The 26857-nt window shown below is 32.3% G+C and overlaps 4 protein-coding genes across 4 annotated transcripts in view; 1 reads left to right on the top strand and 3 right to left on the bottom strand.

The window, feature by feature from the left end:
- LOC110995423 (single-minded homolog 1) overlaps window positions 1-13836 on the bottom strand; it is a 46904-nt gene extending 33068 nt beyond the window's left edge. Inside the window, exon 1 of the mRNA XM_045633790.1 lies at window positions 13592-13836. The gene's annotated coding sequence lies outside the window, so the exon portion shown is untranslated. The remainder of the gene's footprint in view (window positions 1-13591) is intronic.
- A 4124-nt stretch (window positions 13837-17960) lies between these two features.
- On the bottom strand, window positions 17961-19216 carry LOC111002451 (DNA-directed RNA polymerases I, II, and III subunit RPABC3). The gene is made up of 2 exons (XM_022272610.2): window positions 18816-19216; window positions 17961-18492 (listed from the first exon to the last, which is right to left on the bottom strand). Exons 1-2 carry the CDS (start codon window positions 19106-19108, stop codon window positions 18333-18335), a joined length of 453 nt encoding a protein of 150 aa, XP_022128302.1. The 5' UTR covers window positions 19109-19216; the 3' UTR covers window positions 17961-18332.
- Window positions 19217-19593: 377 nt separating this feature from the next.
- Window positions 19594-21724, top strand: LOC111002452 (H/ACA ribonucleoprotein complex subunit 4). The gene has a single exon (XM_022272611.2). It carries the CDS (start codon window positions 19776-19778, stop codon window positions 21312-21314), a length of 1539 nt encoding a protein of 512 aa, XP_022128303.1. The 5' UTR covers window positions 19594-19775; the 3' UTR covers window positions 21315-21724.
- A 2017-nt stretch (window positions 21725-23741) lies between these two features.
- LOC111000929 (myoneurin) lies at window positions 23742-26210 on the bottom strand. Its single transcript, XM_045633780.1, has 4 exons — window positions 25230-26210; window positions 24893-25026; window positions 24506-24617; window positions 23742-23958 (listed from the first exon to the last, which is right to left on the bottom strand). The coding sequence occupies exons 1-4, from the start codon at window positions 26091-26093 to the stop codon at window positions 23779-23781; spliced, it is 1290 nt and encodes a 429-aa protein (XP_045489736.1). The 5' UTR covers window positions 26094-26210; the 3' UTR covers window positions 23742-23778.
- Between the last annotated feature and the right edge of the window lie 647 nt (window positions 26211-26857).

Genomic DNA, 26857 nt, shown 5'->3' with positions numbered 1-26857 from the left:
TATATATATATATATATACTAGATACTAGATGTATGTATATATATATATATATACATACATCTTATAAAGAGAACTTCAATGGTGAAGATTTTTATGTTACAGCATGATTGATAGACTCTGTTGTAGGATCTTAACGCCCGAACCCAATAATGTATCCACAATCTCAGATTGTTTACAATAAGACCGCGACAGTCGATCGATCTCTTATCCCAATAACCAAATACTAAGACAAACCATTTTCGTCTTCCCTCTTTGTCGTTCCATTTTACCGAGTTTACACTCATAATTGTTAATCAATGTAAACCGAATAAAATCTACTTCATGGATGGAATGGAAAAAATATATGGTGTAGTTGAGTATTTTATGTATCCATTTTGAAGGATCGATACACGATTTAAATGACCTAACTTGATAGAAAAATATTCCAAACATAGCCAATTTTTGACTTTGAATTCACTTTATGACGAAATTGTATATAGAACATGATTTCGAAACTTAGACTAAGTATATATTTTATCGCAAGCCAAGCAATTTATTTCATTAAAAAAATGGATAAAAAAAACTCTATGTAAGGATTTTTAAGTAGTAGATATTAATAAATTCTTAGTATTATTTGTTGCATTTTTTTAATTTTGCAGTTTTTAATTTTATTCTTTTGTTTTTCTTTTAAATGTAACTTTGTCTTGTAATGCTTGTTTTCTGTTTTTTATTTAATCTGTTTTGGCTTTGTGTATTGTAATTGTATTTTGTATAATAATATGTATTAAGTAGCTGTTAGATTACTAATAATTAAATAAATAAAATAAATAAATATATAAATTTAATGTTTTACATAACTAATTGCTATACTGGGCCGACGCGCCGCAGTCTCTCTCTCCGACGCTAGCCGAATTTCGCGCGGGTGCTGCGATACTGTTTAGGTTTTTGATGTGAAACATCTACAGCCGCACGTAAAACCGATTTCTGGCGTGGCGACGCATGCCGTGGCGACGCATCGCCACGCTATATCATATACAGTCTAAATGCAGTAGTTAATTTCACATTAAAAATATTTAATGAAAACAATGTTTATTCAACAAATAGTCATCGTTATCTGGAAAAAAATCGTAATATTTGATTTTATCATTATGACATATTTAGTTTCTATCACAATCTGTTCTTTTCTGCATATTACTTTTACAAAATAATGTCGATGTTTCACATCTGCCAGGCGTCCCGTGACAGCTCTATTTTTTTTTTTATAGAACAGGGGGCAAACGGGCAGGAGGCTCATATATTTTATTTTTTCACGTATTTTCAATAATTAACTAAGTAATGAGAAAGTGTATCATACCGAAAATAATGGGCAACAAGTATAATAAAAGAGTGTGTGTACTTATGTACACGCGTTAGAAGTTATACTTCTTTGGCGTATGGAAAAATAACTAAAATGCAGTAGTGATTAACGATAAATATTAAAATTAATCAAACAAAATTATTTAAATAAATAACCTATTAGTAAATACTGTATTGATTTAAAAACACCAAAATAATGTTTATTTATTCACACATGTACTGTTAGGAAACACGTGTTCCAAATATAAAAATACTAGAATATACAACTTGAACATAGTTATCGATTTCTATTCCACCTAGACCTAACTTTACGATGTCAAATTTAGGTGTTGGTGTGCGCGCGCATTGTAAAAATTCACTCTCATCATTTTTCTCAATCGCGCCAAAAGAAGTTGAAAGAAGTTGTCATGATTGGCATAATATTGGATAAGAAGCATTAGGAGAATCGCTTAGTTGTGGAAGGTCGAAATAATATAGATGGTATTTTATATTCTGCATTGACGTCCGATGATGAAAAAGGGCAGCAGGAATTAGTCTGAACCACTCAATGTATCACTGTGTCGAGTATTGGCAAGATATAAACAAATAAATTTAAAAATAAATAATTAAAAAATATATAATATTGCATTAGCACAGATAAGCATTGCTCACCAGTCAATATGTCTTAATTGTTAAAGTTTCTAATGTGTTACGAAACACAGATGATAAACTTTTTTAGTTTCACAGAATACAATAAAAATCAATGCTAGTAAAGCAAACTTTACAGTTAAATTAATAACTGACCAGTTAGTCTCATTATCTTTAGTACCTGGATGACCGACCGATATTTAAGTACGAATTACAAAATGATATATAGAGATAAATGATGAAATATGAATATCTTTCGATCTTACCGAGAGAATAATAAAAAATAAAACACGAATAAAAAATGATTCCTAGCTAGATCGATAGATTTATCGCCCCCGAAACCCCCCGTATACTAAATTTCATGAAAATCGTTGGAGCCGATTCCGAGATTCCAATTATATATACACAAGAATTATGTATATATAATAAAGAAAATTAGAAATTATTTATGTAATAGTTTTCATTTGTATATTAAGTATGTAATAAGGATCTTCTATGACGTATTTAATAGGTTACGCAATTTTTGTCTATCTCTTAGTAAAAGAAAGCGTACAAATTCTTAAAAGGCCGGCAACGCACTCGCGAGCCCTCTGGCATTGAGAGTGTCCATGGGCGGCGTTATCACTTAACATCAGGTGAGCCTCCTGCCCGTTTGCCCCCTGTTCTATAAAAAAAATTATTTATGACTCAATTAATTTGGATTAGCTTTCACATTTTTGTTTATACTTATTGTTGTTAATTTATTTCTTTTTTTTTTAACAAAGAGAATTCGATATTTCTAAATATGTGAGCAACATGTATCCTACTAAATATACAATAGACCTGTACAGTAGTTTTATTATAGGAGTAAATTGTCTTCACATATAATTATTTAACTAATGTACCTACCTATACAAATATTGTTAATTCTATTTTAAAATAGTAAGTGTGGAGTTTCTTGTCCATTCTACTCCACACGAAATTACCTTTTGGAAGGGGCATCATCTCTATATTTTATTTTAAGTTCAAAAGTGGTATTTTGATGGTCTAATTCGACCCTTTTTCGCATAAAACAACTGTTAATGTCCTATTTCTTACATGTACCTATATGTGTCGTTGTCATGTTTTGTTTTGTTTGTATCATAATATAGTTATATAAGTGAACCTATTTTGGATACATCCAATGTGTTTATTTTATGTTTTATTTTTAACTTTATTTTTATTTTAAAGATGTATCTGTTTTGTTTCCAAATAAATAAATAAATTTGAATAAAAGACTTGACTTTATTCTCAAACCTACTTAACACAATACATAGCCCCAAATAATATAGTATAGGAAAATGTGAATTTTCCAAGCCATATAAAATTAATTTAACGTTAAACAAGCGATAACCGTTAAACCATTAACTGAAAAGAACAATACGTTCCCCGTACGTGACGATGAATAATCCGCATTGTCTATGCGCGATTGATGAACTGTCAAAGTGACACTTCAGTTTTATTGCGTGCGGGCCCCATAATGGCGCGTATCTTTGACAAATCTCATCAAATGTTTCTTATTGCAAAGGGATTATCTTGATTCTTTGCACTTTAAATACACCATGTTAATATCACAGATAATACTGTCTCCGGTCGCGAATATGGCATGTACTTATATAATTTATAATTATAATATAGTATAATGTAACCATAGTTGGTCCAAAACCAGCGTCTTCGACCATCGAGAATAATATTGTTGCTCATTCATAGGGCGCGAGAAAGCGCGATTTTTAATGTATGTAATTTATGTTAAAATGAAAATATGTATGTATGTATGTATATATAAAAAAGAATATGTGTGAAAATCACATCAGAAATTAAGAAGGTGACCGCAATATCACAGCACTCTCGAAAGGAATGTTTGTATCGAAGAAGTCGGTTCCGCCAAGCGAATACACAATCTAAATACATACATATATAATAATAGTAGTATTGTCTTTTATTAACATAACTTTTACACATTTAAAAAAAACATTTATTCAACGATTAAAGCTATGAATTATTATAAACCACGCACGCTGTTAAGCACGCGAAACGCCGGATAAAATTTAAAATTATATAAAATAATTATAAGTTTATGTTTTCTTTATATGTATAATAATAGTAAACGCATGGGTCGTCTATTAGTTAGTCCTTTTAAATTGGTGTGGGTCTCCATTGAAACTCAAAACCATTCCCATTCATAAATATAATATAAACCATTTAGTTGTAACACAAATCAATAAATCAGATTTATAAAAAGCGCGTACGTGACGTAGAAAGGAACGCCCGTATTACGCCAGCGATTTGTCTACGGTGCGGGGTGACGTTTGTTTTGGCGGTAAATTTGGAGGCCATTTTCACACATTTCATTCAAAATGGTTGACATTTGTCTGAACTGTGGATTTATTTGCGTTTTTTTAATATTCATTATGTGTTTTGTAAGTTATATTAAATTAAAGGGAGCATATATCTTTAAACGAGCAATTCTTGTATATATATATGTAATTGTAATGTCGGAATCGGCTCCAACGATTTTCATGAAATTTAGTCTGTATACTAAATTTCAGGTTTCGGGGTTAGAATTTAGCTAGGAATCATTTCTAGAAAATGTCATTTTTTTTGTGTTTTATCAACTTAAACATAGAATTGCTCGTTTAAAGATGTCAGCAAATAAAAACTTAAATATGAATATAATTATCTTTATTCGATAATTATATTTAGGTATAGTTTTTATATAAATATAGTTTTTTTTTAAATTTATCACTCGTGTTTATTATTTTATTTTGAAGACTCAGTTGGTGTAAAATATGATTTTAATGCGGCGTTACAGAACGTGACACACGAAATCAGACAAGGTCAAGCATTAACAACAATTATGTATATCCATAACCATAGCAACGCTATAAAATAAGTTTAATTTTTTGAAGTGAAACTTCTTTAGGCGCATGAGGTGAATTTTTTTACAGATCGTCACGAGGATGTGCAGCGCTTTAGTCGAAGAAAAGAGAAAGAGCGATTAAGACCGACTGAGAGAGAGTGAGAAAGGGAGATCGAGAAAAAATACATGCTATTTGTTGATGTATTCGTTTAGTTACATATTAGAACTTTAGATGGAAATTCTGTCGCATGACGTCTTGTGCAGTAAACACAATCTTTTATTTATTTATAATATCATTAGCACGTATACAGTGTGTTAACATCGAATACAGATAAACAAATACGTGGAGTTATCACATACAGTACAGGATCGTCTATTGGGGCTTTTACCTTAGTAATAATTAATTTACAAAGAAGTTTCACTTCTGACATGTAAACTTTGTACGTCCACACTTTTAATATAGACATTTCAATGCACGCATTAGTTAATATCTTAATATATATAAATCTCGTGTCACAATGTTTGTCCTCAATGGACTTCTTAACTACCGAGCCGATATCAATCAAATTTTGCACACCATGTGCAGTTCGATCCAACTTGAGAGATAGGATAGTTTCAATCTCAAATTATAGTCGCAATTTTATTTTATTGCAAATTATTTGTTTATTAATTGATACAATTCAACCAGATGGCGCTGTGTTAAAAGTACCAACGATTCACATAAGCTATCTACCTTTCACATCAGTTCTACCGTTTCCCTTGAATAGTTTACTACTATGTAACATAACAAAAAATCTTATCCACAGCAACGCTTGGCCGAGTCTGCTAGTGTAATATAAATGTTAATAGATATTTCTACTTAAAAGCCGGGCAAATCGTTTATGTACAAGTTTTCCTTGTAATAATTGGGGCAGGTATGGGCGTGACTACGGTCGTCCCGCCCCTCAACAGATAATTGATCGGCTCACAGCTGCCGCCCGACGGCCTAGTTCCAAGTTCAAACGAGTTCGAATTTTAAAATTATATTATAACAGATTATATCATTCATTTTTAAACAGATTATAACTAAAAATGTTGCTATTAAAAACCTAATTAATTCCTTTATACAAATTGTTATTTATTTATCCTTTATCGCCTTATACAAAAACACACATAACAAAAATAAAAAAAACAGTTACAAAAGTTTTAAGGCAAAGGGCGGCCTTATCGCTTACAAGCGATTTCTTCTAGGCAACCCTAACGAGAGACAACGATAATTGTTACCCTTAGTAGTAAGAATTTTAGTACTTAACGATTTTTTTAATGCCTTTTAACACCCCGTAAGATATTATATTGGAACAATCATTTTAAATCTACTTACATCTCCTAAAATTTATTTGGTTTTTTTAAAATTGTCATTAATATATTTTTTTTAAACAGACGGCAGATATTAAAGGACACTCTCAATACTGACTCGCAAGTGCGTTGTCGACCTTTTAAGGAATGATGAATTGTCATTACTACATGGGTCTAATGTAATATTTTCTCCTATTAGTAGTCATAAATTAGTTTTAAAAAGGCATCCTGAAGGATGGTTAAATAATAAAAATATACATTCTACACATGATAAAATATTATCCAACTCCTAAAAATATTTACAAAATTACTGAAACTATGGTGAGATTCAAAAAGGCAGTAAAGATGCATGTTAGAATGAACACGGTTGACTAAAATTAAGACGGCTAATGGCGACTTGTATCTCGCTCGTATTTAATATACATATTAATATTAAGTTTCTCATGTAAATATTTTTTTTTTGTAATGAGAGAGACAATTTCATATACGACGGTGATGATATTTACTAATAATATATTTATTTAAATAAAATCTTTCTGATTAATTTTAATATTTCTCGTTAATCACTACAATTTTAGTTATTTTTTTTCCATACGCCAAAGAAATATAACTACTAACACGTGTACATAAGTACACACACTGTTTTTTTTTTTAAATAAGTTACGTATGTACTTAACCTCATCCGTATCAGCTTATCCGGAGCTGGATATATTCGGTAGTGGGCTGATCGGTTTTAGAAAATAACATATAATATATAATAGCATTGTTGGGTGCCTTTCTCAAACCTGTAGGTACGCTAACTAGCTACGTACGTAATTCGCTGTTTTGCTGATGATTTTTCTTTTTCTCTATTTTAAGTTCCAATATTCAATGTAATATAATCTTATTTTATTGTGTAATTATCTTATCTTGTTTATGTTTTTAATTGTATTTTTTTTAAGCATAACTTATGTTTACGTATACCTATTGTGATACATATTAGATATAAGATTTTATAAAATTATCAGTAGATTTAGTATGATGTAATTTAATTTAATTAATATGTATGATGTTGTAAACTGAATTTTTGAATTGAGTTGAATAAATAAATAAAAAAACCCTTACTATTTATTTTCCCTTACTGGGCTTGCCTGAAAGAGTTTGCTTGTTATCGATATAGGCATTAATTTAGGTTATCTAAATATAATATAGAAAAAAGTTTTAATAACTTCATATTAAAATACAAATAATGAATTCCCACCGCCCACTGCCACCTACGGCTTCATAACAATCACAACTGTGTGAGAATCGCATCATTATCGGTCCCTGCGGTGACATTGTTTAGGGATGGTTTGTGTCACGTCCTATTTTTTGTATGTAAAAATCTACATCACAGAAAACTTTGGGAACCTCGGATATATTTTGTATTAAGTAGTAAAATAATTGTTAATAAAATATATTTTTTTATAGAACAGGGGGCAAACGGGCAGGAGGCTCACCTGATGTTAAGTGATACCGCCGCCCATGGACACTCTCAATGCCAGAGGGCTCGCGAGTGCGTTGCCGGCCTTTTAAGAATTGGTACGCTCTTTTCTTGAAGGACCCTAAGTCGAATTGGTTCGGAAATACTTCAGTCAGCAGCAATAGGTACCTATATATGTAATAATAATTTAAGCGAATGAATGCTTTATTTCGAATTATATACCTAGTTAAATAATAGTAGTATGACGTTTTTTACGATCAATATTTTTTATTAAAATAGAATCAATTTAAAACACCAATTTTTTTACCTTACATAGTTTTCTATATAATGTAAAGTATTATCTATATCATAATAATTTAACTTAATAACTGCTTCATTTTTACTACATTTGTATTCTGTAGTTATATATCATTTATTTATTTTATTAAATAGTTTTTAATACAATACATTTATTAATAATACAATTTAATTGAATAAATTAGCTGTTGGAGTACTATATAAATAAATAAATAAATAAATACTTCATTTTGTATAATGCAGTTAAATAATGTATTATTTAGTTCAATAATTGTTCATACAATAATGTATTTACAATACCTATCTACATTACTCGTATAATAATTTAATCGGAACCGTTTCATTCATTTCATATTGTAAATACTGTGTTTTGGTGGATATGTTGCAGCCAACTAGCTTAATTAGCCTTTTAATTAACAGCCTAGACTTTTAACTAAACGGCGCTGAAAGATATTCAGCTGTAGCGTTTGTAACAACATTGCTTAGTCCATTTGTATGATAGTCATGTGGTAGAAATAAAAAAAAAACATTTGTGCAATTCACACATGGTAGAAGTGAAACCTTCAAAAACAAATATAAATTAATCATTTTCCACTATCAAAATGTGTGTGTTCTTTAAAAACAGTATATATTAATTATACATTTTAATTTATAAGTTTAATATAAATCTTTAATTTGACAAAAACTAAAACAACGAAAGTTTGAAATTCGATCAAAAAAAAAGCGGCAGTAAATAGAGGCTGTATAATGCCTCCTATCTCATTTTCTCCCACGTTAAATCATATGATGAATTGATATTTCTGTCTCTCTTTACCGCTGCATCCGGTTTGAAATCACGACGATTCGAAAGAAGTTTATCTATCTCATTTTCTCCCACGTTAAATCATATGAATTAATGTTTCTGTCTCTTTTTACTGTCGCTTTTTCGTTGCATCCGGTTTGAAATCACAACGATTCTAAAGAAGTTTCACTTCAAAAAGATGTAACACATTAACATAAAAAATCTAATTTATTAATTTTAAAATTAAATTGCTTAAGTCAAATACACATTCAAAGTTATTACAATCTTTCATTGTACTTGTTTTTCATGAAACTTTAAAAAACACCAGCATAGTTGTGGTTTGCCGACGCCATATTGACAATTTTTAAATTACTAGTCAACAGGATAGGCAAATAATGAAACGTCATCGATCCAAGTCATTGGCCTAGCTGTTTGATCAACTACCTGAACATCTTTCAGGCCATTAGTTAAACGGCGCAGTTTACCGTATTTCATTTACTAAATTTCATGTGTGTGTTAAAGTATGACATACTTATTATTATTAATCTAGAAGACGTTATCAGCACCAAGCAGAAATCTCTCATCAAAACCTCAATCTAACCCTCTTCCTATAAAATCGTTGCTTTGAAACCGATTCGTAATGGATCAACTGTATTTGCTCGGCGCACGCAATTTGTGATAATTTTTGAACAAACATTGTATTTGCAACATGGTATTTGCTACTTTCGATTTCTGAGTGATTACTCTCATTTCACTCAGAAATCGAAAGAATTAATTTTCCCACTGTGGAACCTACCAAACTATTAACATTAACTAAACTAATTTAAAAAAAAAAACAAGGCGCCTTTTGGGCCTCAGATTTCTGATTCTGCTAATCATTTATCCAATAGGCAAGTAGGTTATCACCCTTCTATTTTGTGTCTAAGGTTTCCTTAGGATGTTTTCCATCACCGTTCGAGCGACTGTTAAGATAGAAGTCCATTGGTGCACAGCCGGGGATCGAATGTACAACCTCATTGATAAGAGTCGCAAAAGGCAAATACTCAACAAACAAATGTTCACAGTATACATAATATTGCGTGTCAGCAATAATAATATTTATATGTAACAAAAGCTGTTCTGTAATATTATTTATTTATTTATTAAGTACTCCTACAGCTAACATAAATTATATATAATTACAAACAAATACACTAAGAATATAGCCAAAGATGGAATACATCATACATTTTACTACAAAAAGATTTACAAAAGGGAACAAACAAACAAAAAGTATTTAATACATTTAAACAATTGTGATTTTAAAATAACTAAGGCTAAATTGGTTGTGTTGTGTGATGCTGTAAAAGTGTGGGTATGTAAGTGATATCCGGGCAGCGCGATACAAAACTGAGTTTTGTATAGTTTAATTTATTTTTTGTATCCTTTAATTTAGAATAAGTTAACTGCAATGACAGTTAGTCACAATAATAATAACTCTCAGAGTTAGCTATAGTCGATTCTATGGGTAATAAATCTAGGTACGTAAGATTACGTTCGCACAGTACTTAAAGGTTATAGTTTGAACTTCGAACGCCACGTCAAAACAGTATCGAATTGCCATTGTAAAAAATTTAAAACAAACCTTTGTTCGCTCGCCCTTCGACATTCCATTTTTGAAATATTGTTTTTGTTCTTTGTTTAAATTGTGACCGTTAATAATCGTTCGACATTTGAACTTTATTACTGTTAAGAAAAGCTGTTTTGTCTTTGAAAAATTATTGCATTTTTATTCATCAATGCTGTAAGTAGATGCCTATAGCTTGGTGCTTCGGATAGCTGGGAAGGTCTTAGCTTCTTTTTCTGCTTACAAAACTTGCCTTGAACAGAAAATAAAGTGATTTGTTTTTTGAGTATTAAAACAATTTAAAATTTGTGCTGTAGATTTCTGCTGTAGATACAAACATTATCTGTCCACGTCATATGAACTTGCGTACTAACTACTAATTGACGTGAGACAGATCTTGAATTAAATTATCATGATTCATGTGCACTTTTTACTTTTTTTATGCGTCCTATATCAGATTAGTTAAGTTTTTTTCTTCTTATTATAAAAGTAATTTGTATTTTTGCACTGCTTTACTCACAGTGGTTGCCTGGAAGAAGTCCGCCAGTTGCTCTCCTTTTAATTTTACTATGTTAAATTTTTTTTATATTGTAATACAACGAAGTGTTAATAAATACATAAAATAAATATAATATTAAATATAATATGAGGCAACCGGGCTGGAGCTGGATACCGCCGCCCATGGACAATCAATGCTAGAAGACTTGCTAGTATTGGAACTGGTACGCTGTCTTAAAATACCCTAAGTCAAAGTGGTTCGAAAATACTTCAGTGGGCAGCTGGTTCCAAATAGTAGTGCTGAGCAAAATATGCCTTAAAAAAATAATACGTTTATGTACTATTTTTGAGAGATTTGCTGACTTTTGCTGCCAAGAGGGCCGGGGGGGGGGGTTTAATTGCTGTAAATCTGCTTACGTAATACTTGATATCCCGGTCCATGGTTTTCTTTCTCTATTCGCTTCCTGCTATCGTTTCTTTATCTTCTATCCACGTATTTACCAAAGCTAAAAAAAGCATCGTCCAACGACAAATTAAATCAAAACCCACTTAAAATCCCGTCAAACAAGTTCAAAATCGGAATGTTCTTTTGGTTCGTTATTGGCCGGGGGTGATCTCGTCCCTGATTGGTCGACGCGAGGGTGGCGGCTGCCGCTCGCGACCAATCAGCGGCCGCGGAATAACGTGCCCTATCTTCATGGGGACGCTGTTTGCGTTGCATTTTAGTTGTTTGTCGTATTAATTGATTCTTTTTTTAAAGGTTTCGATTTTCAAAAAAGTACTTGCTCCTAATAGCGATGTCTTTTCCGCCAAGATAATCTGATGGATATACAAATACCACTCAGAAGATTAAAATTAATTACGGAATAAGTGTAAGGAATTAAATATTCTTTTAGCCTTGTTATATGTAGTGTGATATTAAAAATGTTAAGACAAATGGTGACTTTTCACCAGTATACTCGTAACAGAACAAATCTAAACGTACGAAAAACCAGGCTCCAGAAGATAAACCACTCCTTATATGGAAATTGTATTTATACAACAAACTCCCAAGCAAAATTAGAAAATTATCACTGCATCAATTCGAAATTAATCAATAAAGCTTTTTATAAATTTGACGATTATTGAAATGATTGATTTGCTCCAGTTCAAACAATTTGTATGACTCAAAATTTACCGATTAAAAAACACGGCGGAGAGTTTCTTGCCAGTTCTTCTTGATCGCCCTTGACTTGCGAACTGGTAGTAAATGTAAATTTAGAATCAATTTAACAACTTTCTGTTGACGTTTATAAGTATATTTACTTGAATAAAAAAATAAATCAGTGGCGCTACAACCTCTTTAGGTATTGGCCTCAGATTTCTAATAGGCAAGTAGGTTAAAGACATGTCGGTTTCGTCACGATGTTTTCCTTCACCGTTCGAGCAAATGTTAAATGTGCACATAGCAACTTCATTGGTGCACAGCCGGGGATCGAACCTACGACCCCAGGTATGCGAGTCGCACGCTGAAGCCACTAGGCCAACACTGCTCACGAGTGTAATTGCTTACCTATAAATAAAGTTATTTAGAGTTTGATTTTGATTCAGAAATTACACTTCTGTCTGACTCTCGTTAGCAAAGATTTTGACATACGCGCTACTAAATGCCTATATTACACAGTTTGAGTCCAGACTAGCACTAAGCAAGACCTACATATCATGTCAAATACACTATGTCCTTACTACAATATCAATCACAAGTTTGTAAATTTTTAATATACGTGAAGCATACTCGTCTAGGATGAGAGATCTACTCTGTACCCCTTGAAAGAACCCCCTACAATAAAAAACAAAAACAAAAAAAATAAGAACATCACAATAAAAAATAAATTAATAAAATATATTTATTATGGAACATAAGATAGAAATGTATCACTTATTCCACGTCATTAAATTTAAACCTGTAAGAATATCTACTCATCGGTAAAGAAGACTGAGGGTGTAGTAATTGGGTGATGTTTTTTTTTTATAGAACAGGTGGCAAACGGGCAGGAGGCTCACCTGATGTTAAGTGATACCGCCGCCCATGGACACTCTTAATGTCAGAGGGCTCGCGAGTGCGTTGCCGGCCAAAATGTTGTTGGCGTCCAGGAATCATAGAATTTCTATCATTATTTCTTTTAAAGAAAACACTTTTTTACCGGATTGAAGCTATGTTTTATGGTAAACATATAATTATTAAACATAATTTTACGTCACGGTGATTAAAGCACGCGAAACGTCGGATAAATTTAAAATTCTGTACCGTGGCTTTTCTTCGTCATTAGTCAGTAAATATTTATATAATTAAAGTGTTTAAAACAAAAATATAATCTATTACAGATTAGAAGTTTTATTGATTTTGAATTGGAAAATTAATGAAGCTAAATTACACTTTAACATTTAAGAATAATCATTTGCTTGTCAAATTTTGGTTACTTTGGTTTAACTTTTTCTTCTATTGAAAATGTCTATGTCCAACGGTGGACAACCAAAAATACATAAATCTTAAGCTGCCTTATATAACGTTTAATATGTTGATTCCAATTCCAGTGGAATAGCGGATTTGGAAGACGAGACTTAAAAGAAAACCGTTTAACTGAAATTATATAGAAAAATGCATTTCACTGTGTTAATACGCCTTTAAATTCAACCCTTTGTTTTTGAATGAAAAACCTTCACATATTATCTAAATAGAATAATATAATAAAAAGCGTAAATAAAGATTGCATTATTATTTAAAAAAATACCTTATAAGAATCCGATACGAACGCACAATACATCACCAAACATAATCACAACACAAAGTCATCAACAAAAGATATTAGTTTTTTTTTTACATTAAAGTTTCAACTACACCAAAAAGGTCATATATCAACCATCAATTCTGTTAAAGACTGGCAAAGCCTCAATAAACTCACTGGCCACTAATAGACAATAAACTGTCGACGGAGCATAGAGAATTAATTAATTTTTAACGTGCGTTGTCATTTAGCGTTCGCGCGGCACTGGTGCGTCCCGCCTACGTTCCAGAGGGATTATGGGAGAAGGGAGCAAACACAGGGCACTGCGATAACGCTTATATTGAGATTAATATTACATTGATTTATTATTGCTTGTAGCTTTTGTTACTGTGAATAAATTAGTACATAGTTCAAGAGTACTACGCGATTTACATTAATAGGGGCGAACTAATAAATAAATAATCAGATTTCTGTATCTGCCATCATAGTATCATCAATCTGTACAATAGGCGAGTGATCAGCCGACATTTTGGCTTGGTGTAATCGGTTTTCTCGCGATGTTTCCTTCGTACTAGCGAAGTAAATGCGCATAGAAAGTTGGTGCATAGCGGGATATCGAACGTGTGACCATGGATGGAGGAACACTAAATAAATTAATAACTAGAATTAAGAGTGAACTTGTTTCAACATATGGTAGGCTTTTCATTAATTCAAGTCTATGTCTATGAAAAAATCGGTTCTAAAACTTTTAGATATTATTCTGTGCTTTAAGTAGGTAGGAATCGACCTATTAATGCCTGAAATAGTACATTCATTTAGGACATAAAAGGACGCCCATTATTAGGTGAAAATATTGTATAAGTATTCCTGTGTGTGTCTATAAACTTATTTGGAATCTAAAAACGTAATACATTCTTATAAGTTCCGTCACGTTGGACATAAAGCATCAAATATAAAACCTCATTGAACAAAATTCAAACTGGCCATGAATAAGGAACCGGTTTAAAAAACGAGCGTTATTTGTGACGTTTCGCTTTTCCCGCCTCCGCAGTGCCATGCGCCGATTGGACACGCTTCGGCCAATAGGTCCGAACTCCGAGTACTCGTACCCGACCGTAATTATAATTTAACATTGAATAGGCTAGGCGCTTGTAAAATTAATACAATGTCTGGTTATATATAAGTAGGTATATGCTATAGATAAAATAACTTCTCGACTGTTTCGTCTACTGTGTAACACCCGAACACAATAATCAAACCACAATCACAGATTGTAAACAACCTGAGATCAGACCGTAACAGTCAATCGATCTCCTATCTGCATCCCAATAACCAAACCCTACGAAGACAATCCATTTTTGATGGCGGATAGAATCTCTTCGCTCTTTACACTCATATGTATACTTATTTTAGTAATCAATATTAAGTAAGTAAATAAAACCGTAAAAATAATATTAAAATATACATGTCAAATACAGAACATATCAAATAGCTTTTTAATTATTTAAAAAACTGGTGTTAAGTTAAAATCCTAAGATAGGATTTTGGTACAGTTGAACTGTCATTTTCATACAAAGGTCTATCCATATACACCGATCCGACCTACCATGGCTATTAGGTACAATCCGTCGATTGGTTATTCGTGCACTTTTTACATTTGTATTAAGATGTCAATCTCAGATGGTCAAAAATGGATTGAGATAGGTTATTGGTTTTGAGCGTAAGAAAGCATTAGTGGAATTTAAGATCGCTAAATTTCGTTTCGATACAGATCAACGGTAATTTTTATAATTGTTACATATAGTATTAATTTAATATCTTTTAAGATAACTATAAAGTCAATATATATAAGTATATATAGATAAAGTCAAAGTCAAAATTTATTTATTCATATATTCATAGTGTACATTACCTATAGGTAACATAATGTACACTTATGAACGTCATAAAAAAAGAAATATTAAATGAATATATTATACATTTACTGCCAGTTCTCAAATCAAGTTCAAATCGTTCGATAATTAAAACTTTGTCTTTGTAATGAATAATGCAAGGAATAAAAATTAATACACTTTATTTGTAAGTAGGTATATTTTTAAAAAATATTAGTAGCTCACCACAGTTGGCTGTGAGTTCCTACGAACTGCTGTGCATGCATCATCGAAGATAACATCTTCTATATCTAGTTACATCCTCTCTCGCGAGAGGTACAAGAGCGTACTTTTAGCCATTGATGAGACGCAGCACGCGAAGATACAGATAGCTCGACTCGCAGCCTGCAGCAGAGGTCTTAACTCAGTCATGGGGTCATGTCTGGAGGTGTTAAATCAAAGGACCTAGGAGTGTTCTCGACTGACAGGCAGCGTTACCAGGTGAGACCTCTGGTTGGCCCAGGGTGACCCAGCTAGGCAATCAGCGGTTGAGGCCACCTTTCCTGTCCTGATGTCGAGTACAGTGTTGTTAAAATTAACAAAATATGAAATACGTAGAAGCGGACAAAATAAAATCGCCTTTTGTCATCAGAATTTTCTCTATGGCTCGTTTAGTTTGCCACGTGTCGGTATAATGAGCGGGGCGGCATAGACAAAGTTCTATTGGCTTTGTTTTTTTTGGCGCGAACGTTTTGCCCTATGGCGTTTGCTAATTGACGCGATCATTATGGTCCTACAAGTTTTTGTTACGAAATAAATTAAACATTTAAACGTGTAAAAAAAAGAGTGTGTTCATATAGGTAACATAATAATGTACACTTATGAACGTCAAAAAAAAGAAATATTAAATGAATTTAATTTGACATTTACTGCCAGTTCTCAAATCAAGGGCGTAGAACGGAAGAGAAGAACTGGCAATAAACCGCCGCTGTTTTTAATCGCCAAGTTTTTTTTTACACAATGTTTGTAAGGAGTTGCAACCACTACACTACTGTTCCATATGACATATTGAGTAATAAAGAATAAAAAAATAAATTAAAAACAAAGATTTGTCATTTCTTCTCAAACATGACAAAATAGCTAAACCAAATAAATTAAACCTTATTCTCCTTTCTCCTTCTCACCTTTCACGAAGGACAAAAGACCATAGAGGCTCCAGGACTGTTTTATAAATGAATAATTTATTTTGTATAGATTACGTAGAATACCTTTTTACAAATCATTGAAATTAGATCCAGCACTTCACACTTGTACATGTACCTACCTAATTGAACCTGCACTCTTTGAATTTTAGTGCTCTTTAATAATAATAATAAATCATTTATTTGCAAGAAAGTGGTACATTTATAACGATGAATTATAAGAATCCACACAATCAGCCACACAAAAATAGGCATGCAAATGTTACATAAGTTTTCATCAAGTATAATATTATATATATATACAAGATATACATATATATATATATATATATATATTTATATACAAGAATTATATATATATAATTAGAATCTCGGGATCGGCTCCAACGATTTTCATGAAATTTAGTATACGGGGGGTTTCGGGAGCGATAAATCGATCTAGCTAGGAATAAATGATAGAAAATAACAAAAAGGTGGTGTTTGAGAAGTACCAATTCAAACTGAAAAATGTATCTTCCTGACATCTATCGGCGAATAATAATACTATTTTTTTTAAATTGCATTAACGACACAACAACACTAAAGCTATTCCAGCATATATAATCTATATTGTTCATATTTCATCATTTTATTAGTATGTAATTCGTACTTTTATATAATTTCCAAAAGCACAATTTATAAAAAATAAAAATACCGAGCAAAGCTCGGCCATCCAGGTACTTTATATTAATAATAACATTAGTCATAATAATAAGTCAAGCATTATTATTATATCTCTAGCATCTAAAATCAGGTGAACCTCCTGCACGTTTTTTTATATCCCCTGTTCTATATAAAAAAAAGCTATTTACAATCAATTATCAATTTCGTTGTGTTAAAAACACTTGAATAATCAAAAGCAATCCAATTCATGTAGGTAATAATCGTCTTGTTCGCATCAATGCTGTTTGAGTTCTTGCGTATTTTGAGCATTCGTATTTTATTCGGTATTCTACTAGAATTAAAAGCAAAAGTATTTGCAGCATAAGAACGAATTAAGAGATCTGTAATTACATTTTTTACCTGCGTAGTGACATCTCATGCATAATAGAACTTACAATCGACTGTTTACAGCACCATCTCTGAGGGAATCGGAGAAGCCTCAAAAATTGTATTTAGCCTGGCAGTTTGGTTTAGCGTCACCTACCGCGTAATAACAAGAACCGTGCAAAACGCCTTCTAAATTTCTTCATATAATATAACGACTGCTATAGTATTAATTGTGGTTGTACGTACCATTACATGGGTAATAAAAAAAAACTTAAAGTCAATATTTTTTTATTTAAAATGGAATTTGTATATTTAAATATTGTTTTAAACTTTTGATACTCAGCATGTACATTAGTAACAGCACAATTTAAAACAAACAAATTTACAGATTCAAGACATTGATATTCATGTATGTATGTGCCATTCCACTATCTAGATTTTATACTTCAAGCATTTTTTAAACAAAACTCTTCTCACTTCATAATCTGAAAAATGTACATGGAAGTCACATTGAACTCTAAGTTGCATTTTTGAATTGACAAAAGACAAAATTAGGTCTACTTTAAGCTATTACACAACGTTGGATAACAAAATTTGTAGAGTGTGTATAAAAGTGTAACTTAAAATTATACTTAATATTAAATATTAAAAAGCTAATTTCTTCATTAGTAAATACATATGCTGATCTACTTCAAAACCATGTAAATTATTTGCATCTCCTTGTAACCTCATTAGCAGACCGCCAAATGAGACATATGCTGATAATCTTGTTGCTGGTTCCATGCCTGCTTCATCACCATCTATCCTGAAAAATCAAGTTAATGTTATAAAAATGTATGTCACTATATAACATATTGTCTAGTGTATATATAAGATATATATCATAGTAGAAATTGGTACTGTTATGATAAATATGATTGCCAAAATTTTTTGGGCAATTATTTAACTTTAATTTAATAATATTTACTTATTTCTTAGTCCTGGTTTTAATTAGCCTCTAGCCTTATATATTATAGAGATAGTGATATTTGAATATAAGCCCTTAACATTTCTATGTTTTAAAATCAAATATGTATAGAAGATAGTAAACAAAAGACGCGGCCAAAGCTTAATAAACATAGAACTAACCTATAAACTTTCCCATACATAACATATTCGAAACTATCTGCTCGGTTTCCTTCCGTCTCAAGAGGGTTCCATTCCCCACCGTCTGGGTAACCATTTTCTCTTAAAGTTGTAGCAAGCACCAATCTAAACTTGTCACCAAGTTCCATTGGATATATCCACGAATTTATGTCTAAAATCAAATCCATCTTGAACGACTCAGATTCGCAGTGAAGCCGGCTGACTCGATCGAATTTCTTCCCCTCGGGGTCCATATCTTTTACATTAAATATATCTTCAAATAAAACACCTGCCATTGTGTTTTATTTTTGTTAAACTAAGAAGATTTAATATGTCTTAAGGTTTTCACGCATGTAAATTAGAAACCGTAAGAACCGCCTGCCAAAGATCTAAACAAACTGACAAATGACAAGTCTCTTGTTTTCTTTTTTTTTTCAATTTATCCCTAGTGGGAAATCTCTTGTTATTTTTGGCTTGACGATTGACATTTCACAACATCAATAAAAATAGGAATGTGACAGTTACAAAAAGTTATTTTGTTCATTTAATATTAAAAGTTTGTTTTGTTAACAAATGTATATCTATTATACAAAACAGTGAAAGATTAATTAACGTGTAGAAATGGTAAATGGTAACGTGTGAGTCAGGTTTCCAAAATAATATTCATTTATTACTTAATGATACACGCTGCATTTCAAAGACCTATTTGTGATATTCCATACAAACTACATACTGTACGTATTTTATCTGTGTACTTGTTAGTTGTGAGTTTACAGTTGTCAATTATCAAACAATCAAACATGCGACGTTTTGAAAAGAAGCTAACCTCGCGTGTTTTGCACGTGTAGTTAATAACATACATATATATTAAAATTTATATTGGTAAATTTAAAAGTCAAAAATATTGATAGATTTAATCTATTAAAAGAGTGAAGCAACTGAATATCAACAAATAACACGAAAATGACTGATATTGCGGTACCGGGAAAGGAGGTGTTTTCGGAAAAGAAAAAGAAGAAAAATAAGGATGCTGTTTCGTTGGGCACGTTTCAGCAGATTGGCGATTTCAAAATTGAGCCCTCCGAAAGTGTTGGTAAGATAGATACAGCTTACTGGCCTTTATTATTGAAAAACTTTGACCGTCTCAACGTGCGCACTAACCATTACACACCTTTACCGTTTGGACATTCACCTCTAAAAAGACCTATTTCGGAATACGTCAAGTCTGGATTTATTAACGTCGATAAACCTAGCAATCCTAGTTCACACGAAGTTGTGTCTTGGATAAAACGGATCTTGAAAGTGGAGAAAACGGGTCACTCAGGGACACTTGATCCCAAGGTCACGGGTTGCTTAATTGTATGTATTGATAAAGCTACACGTCTTGTAAAATCTCAACAGAATGCTGGTAAAGAGTATGTAGCAGTATTTAACCTCCACTCTGCTGTGGAAAGTATTAAAAAAGTAACACAAGGCTTGGAGAAGCTTCGGGGTGCACTGTTCCAGAGACCTCCACTTATATCAGCCGTCAAACGTCAACTACGTGTGCGTACTGTATATGACAGTAAATTATTAGACTATGATGAAGAAAAAAATGTTGGAGTCTTTTGGGTTAGTTGTGAGGCTGGTTCCTACATCCGTACAATGTGTGTTCATTTGGGACTTATGCTTGGTGTTGGTGGTCAGATGATTGAGCTCAGACGTGTAAGATCGGGTATACAGGGTGAAAAGGAAGGCATGGTTACAATGCATGATATCTTGGATGCCCAATGGGCATATGAAAACCATAAAGATGAAACTTATCTCCGCCGGGTTATAAATCCATTAGAGGGACTATTAATTGCTCACAAGAGGATTTTTATAAAAGACAGTGCAGTTAATGCAGTATGCTATGGTGCTAAGGTATTACTGCCTGGTATTTTGAGATATGAAGATGGAATAGAAATAGATCAAGAGATTGTCATTGTAACAACAAAAGGAGAAGCGGTAGCTCTTGCCATTGCTCTGATGACAACATCCACAATAGCATCATGTGACCATGGTGTTGCAGCTAAACTTAAGCGTGTTATCATGGAAAGAGATACTTATCCAAGAAAGTGGGGATTAGGACCTAAAGCATCACACAAGAAAATGCTTATACAGCAAGGCAAGCTTGATAAACATGGAAAACCCAATGAAAACACTCCTAAAGAGTTTCTTAACAGTTATGTGAGTTATGATAAAAAAGAAAATGGTAGTGCAGATGTTGAGGATGACGCAAGTAGAAAACGTACAGCAAGCACGGCTGAAATAGTTAACCAAGATGACTCCATGGAAGCCAAAGCTGAAAAGAAAAAGAAAAAAAAGAAGAAGGATTTAGAGAGCACAGTTGATGCCGACACAACAGTTGATGCCGATACAACTGTAGAACAAGCAGAAGGAGATGCAGGTGAAGAATCTAGCAAAAAACAAAAGAAGAAAAAGAAGAAGAAGGACAAAGAACAAGAGAGAGAGGAGGAATGACTTTATAAGAAGTAAAAGTTATATTGACTGTAATAAATAAAGTGACAGATCACATTTAACAGTTATATGCTAATGTATAGACAAATTAATATCAGATTCAGATATATTTTTGTGACTCCGTTTCTGCTATAGCATAGTTAGCATTTTTTGTGTTAATTTAAGCAGACACCATTACTTACATTAAGTCTTTAAAAAATTGTGTAACTATTCAATATCCAGCCATTGCATAGTGAGCTAGTTTTGGTAAGTTACGGGTAATTTTTCTACTTGAATAATACAATGAAGAAACTCATGGATAATTAAAGTAATTAATTGTTGAATGGATTTTGTTCATTTAGGAAGTTAAGATAAAATACCTATTTTTTTTTAGTTTTAAGAATAATTGATTCATTAAAAATTTCTATAAATAATGTTATTTCTCTTACCTGTACTGCCAACAAAATAAATGAAAAATAACTTCTGCTGATAATGATTATTTAGTTAATATTTGTTATTTCTTAAGCAATACTAGGCATCACTGAACCCATATTATTGATTATCTTTTATACTTCATTATTATCAAAATAATATACATACATGTAAATATAATTGTCTTAATATTAATTGATATTTTTAAGAAACGGAAAGGAACGATCAGTTTTATTTTGTAAAGTACACTTCTAATTGTAACTCACTCTAAATGGTAGAATCGAATCTACTACATGCATTATAAATAGATCATTAATAAAAATGAGGACTAATAAATCCTGTAGAACTTCAATGTACCTTCAGTAATGGGTAAGAGATAATTGAAACGCTCTGAAATCAAGACTAATAATTATTTATTATGTTCAACAATCCGTCCGTTTAATAAATGCTTAAATCTAAGGAAAACGATCGCAGATGTCGGCCGTTTGCAAAGCATGTGTTGTTTCGCAATCTCGTTGCTGTCTACCGCGCTGCAACCGTAGGCGGTAGGTGGCGCCGGGAGCCCCATTACGCCCCGCTTGCGGGGGGTATCAGTTTCGCGCCCCGCTCAACGGCGGGGCGGTCGTTGTGGCGGGCCTGGGCCTTGTAAGTGCTGTGGAGCGTCTTCGCGGCACTATTGTTTCGCCAGTAATAACTAATCAGTGGAAACGCCAGATGTCTTGTCATTAACGCCCTCTATATACTGCTTACATTGTTGAACTAAATTCTTATAAGCTAAGGCTTATTAAACATAAAAATTTGTTATTGATATTAATGATGTATGTTTTTAATTGTAGAAGGTAAGTAGATAATAAAGAAAGTTTTATTTTTCTATTCACTCATTGCCTTATATTTCGAAAGATATATATTTCAGGATTTTGTATAGATTCTAATAGAGCGAAAAACTGGGGTGCGTGTAGCCACAGAAGCATCTTCTACATAACATTTGCTGGGAGCGAAAATGTTTAGATAAAGTGTTCAAAAACATATTTCCGTTCTTTAGAGGACGTTTCCCCTGATTCATAGTTGTTGCTCCTAACATCGTTTACGTTTCGCGACGCCTTTATTATATATATTTCAAATCGAAAAGCGACATTTTTAAGTAGTGATTAGATACTGTGCTACATATATTATGATATATGTATGTCGCAGCCATCTATCCTAGCCTCTTATATAAACAGCTAGCCATTTAACTAGCGGCCTAAAAGATATTCAACTGTAGCATTGGTAACATTTAACAAACTGGCAGGCTATTGTTTAAGATTTCGTACGATTATTCGGCAGAAATATCTGACATAAGAAATTCATAATATTTTAACATAATTAATTAATGTTTCTCCACTCTTTCATACTATTTGTATTTTTTTTCTTTTGGCTCTAACAGGGTTTGTACATTAGCCAGCGTCGAATATGGATTTGTATTTTTGATTAAACTTTGGAAAATTTGTTGACACTTTATTGACAATTGACGGTTTGGGGTAGGTAACAGATAATGGAACTTTATGAAAAGGAGAAATTTAATTTCAGAGTTTCTACACTACTGTTAAGCCACCTTTTTTTATATTTTATTTTTAGTTCCCAGGTTTGGCAAGTAATGTAACGTTATCGATTCTAGTCATTGCCTGCTTGATTAAATGGCTGAATATCTTTCAGGATGCTAGTTAAATGCCGCTGTTAAGTTAAAAGGGTATTAATTGAGCGACTAATAAGCTAGTTGGCTGCAACATGTAAATTCGCATGGGCACATTAAAACGGAGACTGCGCTGGTTAAACTATTTTCATAGGAAGATGCAGGATTTCCAGCCTGGAGCTCTGAAAGGCGTTTGAAATGAATCTGTTTTTAAAACGCATTTATTCATTATAAATTATTAATCCCGATTTCACAACTGCATCACAGGTTGACATGTGTGAAGTCACAAGTTGAGGTGTGTGCATGGTCACAATCTGACGTGTGTGCCGTCACAAATTGGCGTGTACAAATACAAAGACTGAATATTATTTATTTGCAATCAGTAATTCACAAAATATTTTTATCGCTTTTCGCGCCACACTGCTTCGTCGCTAGATGTCGCTTCAATGACTTCGCGCTTGTATAGAGGGCGCCACAATCGCAGATATAGTGCTGAGGTGCGTGTGCGCAGGATATATGTACTTCGAGGCTCTTTTTATAAACGAATTTCTTGTCGCATACTGAACACTGTAACACAATAAAGTTGTTTATTATTAACAAAATGAAATAAAAGCAGAATACACAGAAATATGAAGTCTGCAATCTTATGAAGACTCCGTTATTATTTTTGTGGTAGCTAGGAATTTTATAATACACCTTTCTGTTGAATTTGTGTGTTAGAACCCCCAAACACTAACACTGATTTTCTATGGTATTGATACCTAGCTCTATCAAGAATCAAAATAAAAAATAATAATAATCAGCAAAAAACCCAAAAACCGCCTTGTCAAAGTATGTTGTTTACGATATCAAGGGGCAGGACCAGATTGATTGATTTAAGTGGGGTGAAAATTAAGGGTTGTTTGTATTTTTGTATGTTGTATTATTAAAAAAACAAAAAATTAGGGTATGTAAAATAGATGTCCCATTCGCAGACCTAACCAATATGCACAAATTTCACAAAAATCTGTTGCAACATTTCAGAGGGGTTTAATATTACTTTTTTTGGACAGTGAACATCGACTAATGTGATAGTAAAATTAATTTCTAAAGCTCCATTAGTATAAAACTATACCTCATACTGTTTCAATGATGAATGTTTTTGACGGTGTGCTTTAAGGTTACCACTGGACACGGTACGGTATGAACAAATATCACATCCAAATGGTTTTATACCTGTATGTGTCCTGGAACAAATGTTAAACGTCTAAATAGATAGATAAAAACACCATGGTATTTTATTTTATTTAAGTATTCTTACAGCTAATCACCAAACAATATTCAATCAATTACATTACACACAAAAGCCAAAACGGAATACACATATTGAAACAGAAACATAAAGCACAGTTTTACGCATGGTATGTTTTATATCTATAACAGAGGATACATTTTAGTATTCTGTGGACACTATGCATGTCTTCTGCTGACAAAAACATGTTATATATATAATTGTAATTACCTCATATGTATATTTAAAGCTGACTTCTGGTTGGTCTTGTATGTACAACATGTACAAGCATATTTCTTAAGGCCGTTATGTATAAATGTGTGCTTGTATAGATAATCACGACGCTGGAAAACTCGTCCACATGTCTGAAAACATTACAGAATTATTTAATGAAATTTCCAAAGTGGTTAATTCAATGATACATCACTTGTACCACAATGGTGATATATTTTAAGACGAATTTTCAATCAGAAGGAATTTAACACAGCTAAGCCTCTGTGTAAGGAGTATACTGCATGACTAAAGCTGAATGTTTTAATATGATTAATGAGACTTCATTATTAGTTACCTCACACACATATCTCTTCGGATTATTATGTTTCTTCAGATGTTTGATAAGTTTAACTTCATTACCAAATCTCAAATGGCATAAATCACATTTAAATATGTTATATTCTACAGCTTCAACTTTAACATTACTCTTGTGTTGTTGGTCATGATTTTCATACTTTCTTCGCGTTGGTAATAAAATGTTGCAAATATTGCATTTATATCCATTTTTAAGCTCCCTGCAGAATAGCCGCTCATGGCTAAGACAGAGACGTCTATTTCTAAAACCTTTTTCACAACCTAAGCATTTGTAGAGGGTAATGCAGTTTTCATGATGTTCTGCTCTATGTTTGTTAAGATATTCTGCAGTTTTAAAATCTATGAGACATAAGTAACACCAGGAATCTGAACGCTTTTTGCGTATCCTTGTTTTTACTTGTTTAGTGTCCTTAACTTTTGGTTTAGTGTCATTGATTACTGGTTCAGTTTCAATAGCTACTGGCATAGTTTCAACAACTATAGGTTTAACTTCAGGTTCTGGGGAGACTACTTCGTAATAAGTATTATCTGATTCGTCATCTTGATACGATTCTAATTTGATTGGCTTATTTGCTAAAAATTCACAAAACTTTCTATATGAATCTTGGCAAGTTTTCTTAAAGTCGAAGAACTGTTTAATCTTTATTTCGCATACTTTGCAAATCCTGTTTGGGAAATCTTCTGTAAAATCTAAATCTAAACACTCTTTTATTTTTTCTGTAAGACATTGTGTGATTTGCAGAGCACCAGTTCCAATTTTAAATAAACATAGTTGGCAAAAATCTTCTTGCATAAAGTTTTCAAAAGAATTTATATTAAATTGTAACTCCAACTGTTGTGCCATATTTAACCTATTTCCTACTTGACTAGAAGATTTTTGAATAAATATATTGCATATTCAAAAGCACACAAATTATAATTATTGTTAATATTTACTTTTTCGTTACTGTTCAGCGGAATAAACAATCACCTAATGACAGGAAATACTGACTTGTGAGTTGACAGAAGACACTGCAGTTGACATACCACAGTGGAAAATTACTTTCCAAAGTCCCATGGGATTCCGCAAAAAGATATAAATAATATACTTCGATAGCTCAGAACAAATTTTTAAATTTTAATGAACATTTATCAGTATTCCACTTAGTAAAACAATAACGTATTTGAATGCAATGTTTTTGCGCAAAGCGACATCTGTCTTTTAAATGACTGACATAGTTTAATAATGTACTAAATATCACATTAAGAATGTTCAGGGATGTTATAAAAGATGGCGCTATGATGACATTTCCGGTGGCTAAGTTTTCCGCTAGACGTAGCATGAAAAAGGCTGACTTTATCGCAGTGTATAGTTACGAAAAAAATAAATAATATAATGAACAGTTTAGTAGGTAACAATCACAAACGATTATATGGTATAGGTAGTTGTGTTTCGAATAAAAGTTACTTCGAGTATTTATACTTTGATTTTGAAGATACGAAGGTCTTTATAATTGAGTAAAAAATGATTTATTTTTATTAATAAATTGATTGATGTTTCTTAAAGTCAATTGTTTGAAAGACATAATACTTTGAAAGTGGTTTGTAAGAGAGTGAACGATTACATCT

Source organism: Pieris rapae, chromosome 24, assembly GCF_905147795.1.
Source record: "Pieris rapae chromosome 24, ilPieRapa1.1, whole genome shotgun sequence".
NCBI lineage: Eukaryota > Metazoa > Arthropoda > Insecta > Lepidoptera > Pieridae > Pieris > Pieris rapae.
The sequence above is the reverse complement of the archived record's forward strand: the minus strand, read 5'-3'. Positions and strand labels throughout refer to the sequence as shown.

Bases quoted from the DNA above. Each gene is read 5' to 3' on its own strand.
- LOC111002451 (XM_022272610.2), bottom strand. From the start codon at position 19,108: ATGGCAGGTGTTTTATTTGAAGATATATTTAATGTAAAAGATATGGAC. The intron at 18,493-18,815 runs GTTAGTTCTATG...TTGATTTTTCAG, and splicing joins ATGTATGGGAAAGTTTATAG to GATAGATGGTGATGAAGCAG.
- LOC111000929 (XM_045633780.1), bottom strand. From the start codon at position 26,093: ATGGCACAACAGTTGGAGTTACAATTTAATATAAATTCTTTTGAAAAC. The intron at 24,618-24,892 runs GTAATTACAATT...CATTTGTTCCAG, and splicing joins GCTTTAAATATACATATGAG to GACACATACAGGTATAAAAC. The intron at 23,959-24,505 runs GTATAGTTTTAT...ATTGTGTTACAG, and splicing joins CATCATTGAAACAGTATGAG to TGTTCAGTATGCGACAAGAA.
- LOC111002452 (XM_022272611.2), top strand. From the start codon at position 19,776: ATGACTGATATTGCGGTACCGGGAAAGGAGGTGTTTTCGGAAAAGAAA.